The sequence below is a fragment of the Marmota flaviventris genome, chromosome 4 (genome assembly GCF_047511675.1).
Source record: "Marmota flaviventris isolate mMarFla1 chromosome 4, mMarFla1.hap1, whole genome shotgun sequence".
NCBI classification, from domain to species: Eukaryota; Metazoa; Chordata; class Mammalia; order Rodentia; family Sciuridae; genus Marmota; species Marmota flaviventris.
Window position 1 is genome coordinate 129434162 of NC_092501.1, and position 13715 is coordinate 129447876.

General features: G+C 43.8%; 1 protein-coding gene and 1 non-coding gene across 3 annotated transcripts; both read left to right on the forward strand.

Annotated features, from left to right (window-relative positions):
• Positions 1-1108: 1108 nt before the first annotated feature.
• LOC114087517 (small nucleolar RNA U13) lies at positions 1109-1210 on the forward strand. Its single transcript, XR_003581849.1, has one exon. It is a non-coding gene; the product is annotated as a small nucleolar RNA U13 (small nucleolar RNA).
• Positions 1211-8441: 7231 nt separating this feature from the next.
• On the forward strand, positions 8442-12601 carry Arl11 (ARF like GTPase 11). Of its 2 annotated transcripts, XM_027928945.2 has the most exons (4): positions 8442-8504; positions 10409-10551; positions 11089-11143; positions 11602-12601. In XM_027928945.2, the coding sequence occupies exon 4, from the start codon at positions 11792-11794 to the stop codon at positions 12380-12382; it is 591 nt and encodes a 196-aa protein (XP_027784746.2). In that variant the 5' UTR covers positions 8442-8504; positions 10409-10551; positions 11089-11143; positions 11602-11791; the 3' UTR covers positions 12383-12601. The 2 variants fall into 2 exon arrangements, with proteins under 2 accessions (XP_027784746.2, XP_027784744.2); XM_027928943.2 differs by lacking the exons at positions 8442-8504; positions 10409-10551; positions 11089-11143 and adding an exon at positions 10944-11054.
• Positions 12602-13715: the final 1114 nt, after the last annotated feature.

Below are 13715 nucleotides of genomic sequence, written 5' to 3' on the forward strand. Positions count from 1 at the left end.
AGCTCAGTGCTAGAGTGCTTACCTAGCATAGGCAAGGATGTTCAGTCTTCAGTACCCCAAAACAAAACAAAATAGATTAAATAATAAATTATCCCAGGTACTACTAGGTTCCGATTTTGTCTCCCATAGTGCACATGTTGGCTACTTAATCCCCAGTGCAACTGTGTTGACAGGTGGAACCTCTGGGAGTGATTAGGACACAAGGGCAGAGCTGTCATGAGTGGAACAATGTTGGTTATCAGGAGAATGGGTTAGTATGAGTATAAGTTTGGGCGTCTTTGCTCTCTGCTACTTTCTTGCCCTTCTGCCTTCTGCCATTGACTGATTCAGCACAAAGGCCCTCCCCAGATGCTGACGTCATGCTCTTGAACTTCCCAGGCTCCAGGAAAGTATACCAAATAATTTTTTTTTCTTTATGAATTACCTAGTTTATGGTATTCTTTTGTTTTGTTTTTGGTACTAGGGATTGAACTCAGGGGCACTTTACCACTTGAGCTACATCTCCAGTCCTTTTTATTTATCATTTTGAGATAAGGTCTTACTAAGTTGCTGAGGCTGACCTGAAACTTGTGATCCTCCTGAGTTGCTGGGATTACAGGAATGCACCAAACACCACGCCTGGCTAGTCTATGGTATTCTGTGATAGCTACATAAAAAAGAACTGAGATATGGGATAATACAGATAGAAAAAAAGCAGATCTGGGGCTAAAATTCACATCTTAATTCTTCAATCTGTGTTTTTCCTAATTTATGATGAAGATTTACTGATAAAACCACACTGTTTTATTTGTAAGATAGCAGGTAGGAATTACTGCAGCATTCCCTCTGGTTTTAAAATTTTGGACTTGATAGCTGAGCACCGTGGCACACATCTATAATCCCAGGGGCTCAGGAGACTGAGGCAGGAGAATTCCAAGTTCAAAGCCAGCCTCAGCAACTTACCAAGGCCCTATGCAACTTGGTGAGATCCTATCTCAAAGTAAAAAAATAATAAGAAGAAGGGCTGGGGATGTGGCCCAGTGGTTAAGCACCCCTGGGTTCAATTCCCAGTATAATTTTTTTTTCACTCAATGACCATGCAATAAGAGTAACAATATTTTGAGCATCGATCCTTTGGTTCATGAATGTGATGACTGAGTGTTCACACTATTGTGTGAGTCATGCCTCCCTCTAAACCTTGTTATGACTTCGGCACATTACCCATCTGATGTGAAAAAAAAAATTGAGCATATGAGATATACCTGCACGTGTGCATACACAAAGAAACAGACAGACACACATATGCTGTTAACCCATGTTCAAAGACAAAGCTCTTGGAATACAGCATTGCCTGTACAGAGAATCTTCTATCATGGAACACAGTGAACGGGATTGCAGCAGACATTGTTGCCCACCCAACACCATCCCTGCTTTCTTCTTACTAAGACTAGCACTATTTTATCCAGATACTGAGAGGTGAGGGCAACATTCTCAGAGAAATTGAACCCAGCCTGACCATGCCAAGGAATTTCATTTCTCTTGGTCAATGAGATAAAAGGGGAAATTGGCAGCTTTGGGGCGATATTTCCTTTTTGATTAAATAGATGCACACACACACAAACACACAACAAGAACACACCTTTCCCTTCTTCCTGCTCTTCAATTCAGCTGTGCGAGGATAAGATGTTTGGTGTTGCTACACCAGGGAAGGAAACATCACCTGTAAACTGATGGTGCCAAAGCAGAGAATGGAAAGAGATGGGCTCCTCTGTGACACTCTGCAGACCAACCCAGATCCACCTCCCTCCAGACTCACTGTCCTGGGAAAATGAGAAAACCTTCTTTCCGCCCTTGCAGCTGGGTGTTCTATAACTTCCAGCCCAAAGCATCCTCACTCTGCCACTCTGAGTCTCAGCTCTTTTCTTTTATAAAATGATGACAATAACACCTGGCAGGGTGGTTGTGAGGAGGAAATGAAATAATAAAATGTCTAACATAAAGGAACTCAGTAAATGGCCGCTACTAACATCATAAGCATGATAACTATGATATAAAATCCTCAACAGTGGGAATGTTCTCTCCACTCTGTCAATCTCTCTGCGGCACCTGGCACATTTCCCCTACAACAGTGGCCTGGGGACAGTACACCCAGCTCCTACCTTCTCTACGTGTTGAGGAGCTCAGCCATGGGCGCTTTAGGCCTGGGAGCCAAAAGGCCCAGCCCACAAGGGAAAGGAAAATTGAAATCATGTAACATTGAAGCATAATTGATAGAGCAACTTAACATACTGAAAGATCGAAGCAAGCCGTAAAACGTTCATTTCTTGGGTCCTAGAAATCCCAACTCCGCCAACACAGCCAACAGAAATGAACCAAGTGATCCAAAAGTTGATTCACAAAATCTTTAATTCAGCAGTTTTTTGCAGACTTGACAAGGGGGAAACCAAAACATTTCCCCTTAAAGTAGTGGAATGATGAAGCCAACACAATAATTTTTATTAAAGACTATGTAGGAGTAAGGCGATGTCATTTTTGACATAAATGAAAAATACATCCAATCAGAATACCAGAGTGTATGCACACTCTTCTTATCACCACCTGGAGCATGGCTGCGGTTAGGCTGGCTATAATTGGCATCAAGGGCATTGGAACACAGGAATTGAGGGACTGCCAATTGCTGAGGGCACCCTGGCTGTTTTCTCTCTTTACTAAGATTATTAGTGGTTTTCAAAACAGCCCAGCAGCCAAGTGCAGAGCTGGAGGTGCTGGGGGAAGCAAAGGGACCGATGGTCCCACCACCTAAAAAGCTGCACCCAGAGAAGGCATCTGAGGCAGAAGCCCCACACCCAGGACTCATGACCCAGGCAGCCATGAAGATGTACTGCAAAGACTACCAGCTCTGCAGACACCGTGAGGAAGCAAAGAGCGTATGAAACCTGGGAGGGAGGGAACTCAGGAATCCTTGCCCTTGCTTTTGCTGGGCAGATATTTCTGGTAGAATGTTTCCTATCGACTACTCTCTATGAATACTGTGTATGGCCAGAGTACTAGAAAAGCATGAGCAGACAGATTTCTGTCCTTCAAAGGAATTCTCTGGAGGGCCACATATCAGCCCATGAAACCAATTACCTTAGAAAAGGCACACAGCTACCACAAACACGTGTTTGAAAAGCATGCTAAAAAATAAGATAAATATATGTTTGCATACTGTAGGGCTTCTGTGTTTAGAATTAGGGTCTAACTTCGTGATTGTGACATGCATGCTTGGTAATTAGGAAGTCTCTGTGCAAAGCCACAGAATGCCTGACTGCTAGGAACTTTCTGTGCAAACATGGGACACTGGCTACTGGGAAACTCCTGTGCAAAAGCTTGGGATGCCTGGCCGCTCTACCAATGCTCTTCATGAGTGAGCCTGTTTCCCAGGCTTGGAATGCCCAGCAGCTTCCCCTTGAAGCTATTAGGATAACTACGCAGGTGCACTATCTGATTTCCATGGTCATGTCCTTGAAGGAAAGGGGACTCTGTGTTTGTATTAACTTGGACCTTATCTCAGTTAGCTAGCACTCAGGGTTAAAGGAATACTAGTTAGAACGTAGTCATGGTGATGGGTAATATATAACTTTTGGGGGGTTAATAAACACAGCAGCAGAGAGGAGCGGCCACCTTTGTCTGCCACCTCTGTCTGCCTGCTTCTACACTGTGTGTGTGTGTGTGTGTCTGTCCTTTGTTCGCCTCTTCACAGGTTTTCTCCACAGGGTTCTTTACAGCATACTGTAAACATAAGTCACATATATTTTCAATCAACTGTCTACTACATCCCATGATTGTCAACTTAGGTCTTCACACATCCACATTCTGACTCGATTGTGAACGTGGAGTTCTTGCTGGTAGTTGACTTGCATGGTCTTCATGAATGCTCCATGGTCTGCTTCCATGCCACCCACCATGGCACAGGCCGCCAAGACAGTGTCGTGTTCCCCGATGGCCCACAGGACACAGGTAGGAGCAGCCTCCCTGCATGAACGAGACCACATGTCGCCTTGAAGAAACAGAACTCACTGACTCAGAGGGCAAGAAGATGGACCTCTGGCTGTCACCAGGATGGCTTCTGGTTTGGGGTCTCTGTCCTCCCACAACTTTGGGTCCCTTATTAATTTCTTTCCCCCCAATTATGTCTTCCTCTACTGTTGGGCCCTAAAACAGAGCAAGTCACTTTTTTTTTTTTAAACAAATATTTTACAATGTCCATTTCCTTTTTTCTTCCCCTATTTCTTCTCCCTCCTCCTCATCCTTCCCTCACCCTCTGGAAGGGTTGGACTCAGAACCTCACACATGCTAAGCAAGTGCTCCCACTGAGCAACACCCCCAACTCTACAATGTCTGTTTCTTAAATCTAGAAATGCAAATTGTAAATGATAGAATCTACCTAGTACTTGCATAATCTTTAAAAAAAATCAGGATAATGATGTAACATAAGGAAGAAATAAGAGGAAAGTAACTCAATAAGATGACACATAATTCTATATGTAAATGCTCAGACTCAATTGCACTGATAAAGCCATCACATTCTTGCATCTAAAGGCAGAACCCATGTGAGCATGATGCACCCAATACAGGGTTTTGCTGCATCTTATCAGCAACTTAAATGTCATGCTTCTGTTCAAAGTGGTGCTATTGATGATATGATATTCTGAACAGTCCACAGTAAAGCTCCAAACAAATAAAGTGCAAAATTTCCACAATTTACATATGTTTCAGGTTGGTTGTGGGTTTTCCCCCCAAATGTTCATGTACTGGAGATTTGGTCCCCAACCTGGTGGTGATGTTGGGAGGTGGTGGAGCCTTAAAAAGTGGAGCCTAGAGGGAGGTAATTGGGCCCTGGGGATTAACGCTGTCTTGCTGAAGTTCTAGCCCTCCTGTGACTACAGCAGTGCTTTCAGAAAAGGTTATACATGTATTTTGTATAATAAGACCCTCATCCTTATACAAAATACATGTATGAAGATGTGAGGGAAAAAAAAGACTAGCGTTACCCTGGATTAGGTAGAGAGAAGTGATGAGAAGGGAGGGGAGGGGAAGGGGGAAAGGAGGGACAGTAGAATAAAATAGACATTATTATTGCTGTGTGTATATACGTGACTGCATGACCAATGTGATTCTGCAACCTGTACACACAGAAAAATGAGAAATTATATCCCATCTGATTCAAATGTATGATATGTTAAGGTCATTGTACTGTCATGTGTAACTAATTAAATCAAAAAAAAAAAAAGAAAAGAAAAGGTTGTTGTAAAGCAAGACTACACACAGTCATTTCCCTTTCCACTCCTCTGGCCATCTTGTGAGGCAGCCAGGGCACCCCCACTAGGATGCCAGTGCTATGCTGTTGGGACCCTCCAACTACCAGGAATGTGAATCAAATAAGCATCTTTATTTTATAAGCTATTCAGTCTCAAGTATTTTGTTATATCAATGGAAAATGGACTAAGATGATGTATTAAGTGCATTTCTGTAAAGCATAGTTTGAACCCAGTGGTGCTTTACCACTGAGCTATACCCCCAGTCCTTTTTATTATTTTAATTTTGAGCCAGAGTCTTACTAAATTGCCCAGGCTGGCCTTGAACTTGGGATCCTCCTGCCTCAGTCTCCTGAGTTGCTGGATTTCAGGTATATAACACAATGCCTGGTTGGAATCAGGTAATTTTTAAATAATGTTTTGTGTATTTTTTTTGGTTGCTCAAAACATTACAATGATCTTGTCATATCATATTTCATACATTAAATAGTGTTTTTTTAATCACATAAATGTCTGGGATATTCAAAAGTTGAATTAAAAGTCAAGAAACATTCACTTGTGCAGAATTCTTCTGGGCATTATAAGATGTCTAGAATCCCTGCCCCCAGCCCCAGAGTTCCTGGAGCCTGATCTAATCATACTTTCAAAGTATGTGAGTATTTTTAGCTACTAAGCCTGAGAGAACCACTGGGCTAAGTAGCTGAGTCAACCTGTGCTCTTTCCCCACCTTTCTCCATCCAGAAAAAACCTCACAATAGATATAAAAACCTGTAAACAGTCACAGAGCATGGTGGTGCGTGTCTGTAATCCCAGCAGCTTGAGAGGCTGAGATAAGAGGATCACAAGTTCAAAGCCAGTCTCAGCAACAGCAAGGCGCTAAGCAACTCAGTGAGACCGTCTCTAAATAAAATACAAAATAGGGCTGGGGATGTGGCTCAGTGGTAGAGTGGCCCTGAGTTCAATCCCTGGTACAAAAAAAAAAAAAAAAAAAGCAAGAAAAAAAAAGCACCTGTAAACAGTCATCCATAACCACATGGCACCTGTACAACCATGCCAAATTCAGATATATGTCTCAGGGATCCACAGGTTTTCTAAGAAATTATAATCACAGATGTAGTTAAATTCTCAGAGATTTTTCAGCCTTTTTGATGACTGGAGCATTAATTCTTTCCGCAGTACCCTTGAAAGATAACTTTGATGTGCTCTGCCTGGCTCTGTCCCTCATTCACTCACTGGGGAGCTGCTGGAGGTAGGAGAGTTGGGGGGTTCCCAGGGCTGCTCACTGTCACTCCTCTGCCCTCCTCCATGGATTCCTCACACAGCCCTTGGTTGAGAACCTCTGGTGGAGAGAAGAGGGATTCAAGAGATTGCACTCCTCCAAGTATGTGACCACAGGGGGCATGGGGGCGGGGACCATGAAAAATAGATGCCTCCTATTAGCTTCTATGTGCATAGACTATGTCTGGAAAAAATACCTAAGAAACCAACCACGTTGGTTGTTTTCCAGGAAAGGACCCTCATGGCTAGAACACAGGAGTAAGAAGGACTTCCCTGATACTATGCCCTTTAGTATCTTTTGAATTCTGTATGAATAGCCTGGAAATATAAGTAAATCAAATCTGAGTTTTCAAAGAAACAGTCTGTTCTCTCTCTGCTTCCTGGTTGTCTTAAACCATGCAGCCTATCTTTTCTCCACTGTACCCTTCTGCCATGATGTTCTGTCTTACCTCAGGCCCAACACCATGGAGCCAGCTGATCCTGAACTGAACCCCTGAAACCAACAAACATCCTCAGAACCAAGCTATCAAGTGATGAAAATGCAAGATACATTGAGAGACCAACTGAGCTCCCAGTCAAAACAAGGTGAACTCTCAGCAATGTGAGTGGAAAAATATCTCGGATGTTTAGCCATGTCAACCTTGGAAATCTTGTTCCAGTTTTCAACTGACACGGTTATGAAAGGCTCCAATCAAGAAGTGTCCGTTGGGCTAGGTTGTGGTTCAGCGGTAGAGCGCTTGCCTACCACATGTGAGGCTCTGGGTTCCAACCTCAGCACCACATGAAAATAAATAAATAATATAAAAAGTATTGTGTCCAACTACAACTAAAAATAAATATTTAAGAAAAAAAAAGAAATATCCATTGGGGCTGAGGTTGTAGCTCAGTGATAGAGTGCTTGCCTACCACATGTGAGGCACTGGGTTCTATTCTCAGCACCACATAAAATAAATAAATTAATTAATTAAATAAAGGTATTGAGGACATCTACAACTAAAAAAAAATATTTTAAAAAAGAAGCATCCATCTAATCCTAGGCAATTCAAGAAACCCAATAGAAAATAATATTTTTTTTGTTTTTGCTTTAAGCCATTATATTTTGTAGTATGTTATACAGCAATAAACAACTGATCAGGTTTTTATGCACAGTTACCCACCATCACAGCTAATGTAATGCTTTATATGAGCTAGACTTGTGTGGCCCATCTCTGACAACTGTTTAAAATTTGTCACCCAAGATTCTACTCTAGCATGAACTATAATCATTATCCTAGTATTTCTCAAGTATTTTGGATTTCTCAACCGCAAACATCTCAAACTTAAATCATTTACCCTGCTCATCATAAAAAATAAATAAGTAAAATGAGCTGGGACCGTAGCTTAGCGGTAGAGCACCTGCCTAACATGTTAGGTCCTGGGTTCCTTTCTCAGCACTGCACAAAAATAAATAAATAAAATAAAGGTATTGTGTCTCACTACAGCTAAAAATATTTTTTAAATAAATAACAGACCCAGTCCTTGGGGAAAAGCCATTAATTTGAGCATTGCAAGTTGAGAAAGTGAGAGATCAGAGAAAGATGTGGTCACAGGAAGAACAGAAAGGTGAAGGCAGTTATGAAGCTCAGGAAAAGGAGGCTGAACAAGACGACTTTGTGGGCATTTCTCCACCACTTTGCAGGGGAACAAAGTTCCTGTTCTTGCACTCTTCTCCTTTGGACCTATCTATAGAGAAGATAAAAGTAATCACTGGGTTCTGTCCCATGATAAATAATCTCTTAAAAAACTGCTAACTTCCCATCATTTCCAAACAAGCTGTTCAGACATCGTTTCCACAGTTGACTTAGTTAATAACCTGTGAGCTCCTCTACCTGCTCCTCCTTCCTCTCCTCCAGATAGACTGCACAGAAAACCAGCCCCAGATGTTGAGCCAAACAGATCCCTGGAGATGTGGTAAGTAGCAATCTTCATTATAAACTGCTTTGTGCATGTGTCGTGGGTGGTCATGGCTTGGCCAAAAGGCCTGGCTACATATGAGAATTGACAAAAGTATGTTTATAAATTCATACTCTGAACCATGAGGCTCTCTATTTGGGGACCTTCTTGGGATGCCCTGGGGACAGTAGAGGTGGGGCCCAAGACCCTTGTCTTTCCTGATATGTGTGAGCCCCTCAGAGCCCCTCTTTCTTTTTTTTAATATTTATTTTTTAAGTTTAAGTGGACACAATATCTTTATTTTACATTTATTTGGTGCTGAGGATCGAACCCAGTGCCTCATGCATGCTAGACGAGCGCTCTAGCACTGAGCCACAACCCCAGCCCCCCCCAACCTCTTTCTTTTTCCAGGTCTGGAAGCCGCTGTCACAAGCCCTCAAAGGTGATCACACTCCACATGTACCAGCCACACTCTGATTTTGATGGCTGTCTGTTCCTTCTTGAATAGTACCATCCCAGGGCCAAGTGCCAGGTTTTGGGCTCAGTACTTGTGCTTTAACTTACTTAATCCTCCCAATAACCCTCAAGTTAGGTATTACTGTTACAGCCATTAATCCCATTTTATAAAGTAAGAAGGTGAGGCTTAGAGAAACTCAGGAACATGCTCGAGGTGACACAGCTAGTAAGTAGCGAAGGCCAGATGTATCCCCCAGGTGGTCCAAGATCAAGGCCCACTGTTATTCTGGGCTCCATGTTGTCTCCCCAGGGAAGCAGCCCTCCCCAGGCTCCCCAGATGGGGGTGTCCACCCTTGTTGGGCTAAAGGGATTGAGGTCTGGGTCTACACAGGAACTCAGGCCACACAGGCTTTTGGGAACAACTGGAGTCAGAGTAAAAGTAACCACTGCTTTTCTAGCATTCATCTTCCTTGCCTAACGTAGGATCTTGGTCTCAGGAAAGCTCCTTCACACCTGGGGAGGCCTGATCTCCATGGCAGTGTTCCCAGCTCCTCCCTCTGAATGCCTGTCTAGCCCCTGGAGGGTAGAACTTCCCTAAGACTCCAAGATCAGTGCCACAAAGAGGCCTCCCAACACCCTGTAGGCTGTCTATGTGGAATCTTTGGAGTGTGGTTCTGTTCTCCCAGTGGATTCTGAGTAACTGATTTTTTTTTTTTTAATTCTATTTCGTGGCAGTGTCATCTACTATGCAAGGGAGACATAATGTTACTACTCAAGAAAAAAACCAAGCGACAATTTTAATCACCTACAGTTCCACCACATTAATGTTACCTTTTAATTTCTGTGATTTACCTTCAGTACCTATTTTTTTTTTTTCTTCGCGCAGCACTTTAAAGCTTGTATGGTTCTGTAAACACAGATGACAAGAAAAAGCTTCTCCAACTCTGTCCACAGGAAGACCTTCTTCAAAGTATACCAATATTTATTTGGGAATAGCTGATCATTGCAATGGGAACATGTGCTTACTCAAGCAAGTTGAGGCAAAGAGAAGTTTTTAAAGGCAAAAATGCAGAGGATTACATAAAATATTTTGAAATAAGAAAACTTGCAAGAACCAATAACAAGGATGGTGTCAAAGATTAAGTAGGCAGTTGCTGGGCAGATCTGTCCTTGCAGAAGTATTTTTTGTGTAAGGTTGTGGTTCTGGAAGGTTTTTTTTTTTTTGGGTGTGTGTGTGTGTGTGTGTGTGTGTGTGTGTGTGAATTTGTGGTTCTGGCAGGTTTTTTTTTGTTGTTGGTCGTGGTGGTGGTGGTGGTGTGTGTGTGTGTGTGTGTGTATTTCTTCTCAGATATTTAAGCATAAATGTCTGATAAGACATTCTGTCTTCTTTGTCTATTTATGTATTTATTTATTTATGGTTAAGTCTTGACAATAGTGACTCCTTTTGATTCTGACAACTTCTACAGTCCCAAGCAAATAGAAGAATCTCCAGGTACCAGAAAAACATTGATGCATATCCTGGAAGAAGAAGGTCTGACTTTCAGAACCCTCCCTGAGATCACAGGACTATGAGGGGAAGAGCAAGAGCAGGCAGCTGAAGCCTGGCCTGGTAGGACACCTCCCTCATCCTAGCTATCCAGGAGGCTGAGGCAGGACATTGCAAAGTTTGAGGCCAGCCTGGGCAACTTAGACTCTGTCTCAAAATAAAGTAAAATTTTGAAAAGGGGTGGGGGTGTAGCTCAGTGGTAGAACACTTGCCTAGTATGTATGAGTCCCTGGGTTCAATCTTCAGAGCCACAAAAATAAACAAACAAATAAATAAATAAATAGGAAGGCAGCTGAACCTACAGACTTCTTCAGGCATAGGATCTGAGTTGCTGTGAAACATTATTTGTGGCTGGGCCTGATTCCACTAAGAGCTGAAGAGCTGCAGACATCTCTGTGGCATGTCCCCAGTAGGGAAAGGAAGCAGAAAAAGGAGAAATTGCAATAGCCACAGCACTTCCTTCATGTCTCATTCTTGGGACATGCCTGACCAACAGACAGCAGCTCCATGGTAGAAGAGAGCCCCAGAGGAGGAACGTTCTGCTGCCATCTAAAGATAACACTGAGGTAATTTTAATTTTCACTCTTCTCCCTTTCGCAGGAGTGAAGAGAGGCATCTTATTTTCCTCCAAGGCCACTAATACACCCTCTCAGAGGTGAGATGTCCCTTTTCCTATCCTACCCATGTTTCTCCTAACTCAGGGACAGGTCTTCTATCTTTGTGTGAGTTCTTCTAAAAACAGGTGAAGTGTTCTGGAGGGCATTTGCCTGGGTGAGTCAGTGGAGGAAACCAGTTGGCAGCCAAGTCACAAATTTGCCCCCAGATAGTGGTTATAAATAGTCACTATTGACAGGACCGTGCTGGGCCTGTGGGGTGGGGGTGTCCAAGGTAGAGGAAGACGCAGGCCTAGCAGGGCCTCTTTACCTTGCAAGGAAACCACAGAGCTGTCACTTCCGGGTTTAGGCTTAAAGGAAGCAGAGAGGTCAGAGGCCACAGACTAGCAGACATTGAAATCCTCTTTCTGTAATTTCGACTGAACTAGGGTGGGAACTCCATTTCCCCCTCTTTGCTCTAACTACTGAGGAACGTGAGCCCACGTTTTGTGTCTTCTAGGAGGCCTCACACTCTCCTCTGAAGCAGGCCCCAGCCATCAGCCAGCTGGTGGGGACCCACGCTCCCTCACTTCCTGGCCCTTTCAACCTTGGTCCTCCTGAGGAGCAGAAGCTCATCTCCGTGCCTGTGGGGGTTTGTATTCCTTCAGAAAATATAAAGCCTTTCGCGCTGGGACTTAGCAGTGGCCACCATGGGGTCTGTGAATTTCAGAAGTCACAAGGCAGAAGCCCAGGTGATGATGATGGGCCTCGACGGGGCCGGCAAGACCACCCTCCTGTACAAACTGAAGGGCCACCAGGAAGTGGAGACCCTGCCCACCATAGGTTTCAACGTGGAGCCTCTTGAGGCTCCTGGGCATAAGTCAGTGATCCTCTGGGACGTTGGGGGCCAGGCTCAGCTCAGGGCAAGCTGGAAGGACTATCTGGAAGGCACTGAGGTGCTCGTGTACGTGCTGGACAGCACTGATGAAGCCCGCTTGCCTGAGGCTGTGGGTGAGCTCAAAGAAGTCCTGAAGGACCCCAACATGACTGGGGTCCCTTTCTTGGTGCTGGCCAATAAGCAGGAGGCCCCGGATGCCCTCCCCCTGCGGGAGATCAGAAAGAGGCTGGGCCTGGAGTGCTTCGCAGACCGCGGCTGGGATCTCCGGGCCTGCAGCGCCCTCACTGGCCAGGGGCTGCCCGAGGCCTGGAAGAGCCTGCAGGCTCTGCTGAAATCCCGCAGCCGCCTGTGTCTCCAGCTCAGAGGCGGTGGGGCCGGGCTCAGGGACCACAAGAAATCCTGACCAGGCCAGAGCAGCTTATCTTGGCTCCTGTGAGCCGGAAGAACCAGCTAATCCTGGAGCCACTTCAGCTCCGTTTATCAAACCAGAAGTCTTTCTATTCTCAGACGGGATACTTTCTTCTCGGGACTCATTTTCAGTGGTATTTATGTTGAAAAATCTTTGAATAACAATTTTATTCTTTGAATAATGGTACTCTAATAAAAAAAAGAAAACCCTCAACATGTTTCATTGAATAGCTCATTATCAAGTGTGAATGGAGCAACAAGTGGTCACATAAAGGGAGATGTAAGTTCAATAAAAGGGAGAGGTTTCAAGATCAAATTTGAGAATCATCTGGACACATTTGCGGTCATTATGAGTGATTTTCCCTGATGGCCTCTGGGTATGTGCCACTATCCTTCTTGGTACAAGTAGCCAGAGCAGGTGGGTTGGCTGCCACAGATTCTGCATTATAGAAGTTCAGTGGGGCCCCCAGCCCTGAGCAAGCAGCTGTGAGTTAAGGGCTTCCAGAATTCACTCACCTTTCTGACCCGGATTAAACCATTTCTACCCTTTATCATCCTGTGTAGGTTTTTTTCAAAATCCCATTATGTATTTTCTTCTTTTTTCCTTCTCTTTTCTCCTTCTTGTAACACATAGTCTTTCCTTAAAGATCAGATCAATTGTTTCATTCATTAAATAAAAACTAGGGGGCTGGAGTTGTGGCACAGTGGTAGAGCACTTGCTGAGCATGTATGAGGCACTGGGTTTGATCCCTGCACCCCATAAAAAAATAAAAAATAAAGGTATTGTGTCCATCTACAACTTGAAAAAAAAAAAAAAAACTATGTAGAGTGCTTAATTTGTGGTAAAAGACAATGGAGCATGCACGCCTGTGATTCCAGCTGCCTGGGAGGCTGAGGCAGGAGGATCTCAAGTTCAAAGCCAACCTCAGCTTAGTGAGGCCCTAAGCAACTCAGCAAGACCTTGCCTCAAAAAAAAAAGTGGGGGTTGGCAGGAAGGGGCTGAGGATGTCAGTGGTTAAGCACGAACCAAGTGCTTTAGAGGAATTATGAATTCTGAAAATAGGGATGACTGCAGTGCCTTCTCCCTTTGATGGATAGTAAAATGGAAAGTTGAACACAGTATTCTAAAAGGATTTTTCAGGTGTCTGTTACCTGGGATCCACAAAAGTCTTGAGTTTATTTGCAAAATGTTATGCTTTGGGCCATTTTTCTAGGAAAACCATAACTTTTGTCAGAATTTCAAAGACATCTGTGATTCCCAGAAGTAAAGGATCAATAATCTGGCTTTATCCTTCATCCGATCCCAGAATGCATTCTGTTATCTGAGT

Coding starts and splice junctions, on each gene's coding strand:
- Arl11 (XM_027928945.2), top strand. CDS start 11,792: ATGGGGTCTGTGAATTTCAGAAGTCACAAGGCAGAAGCCCAGGTGATG.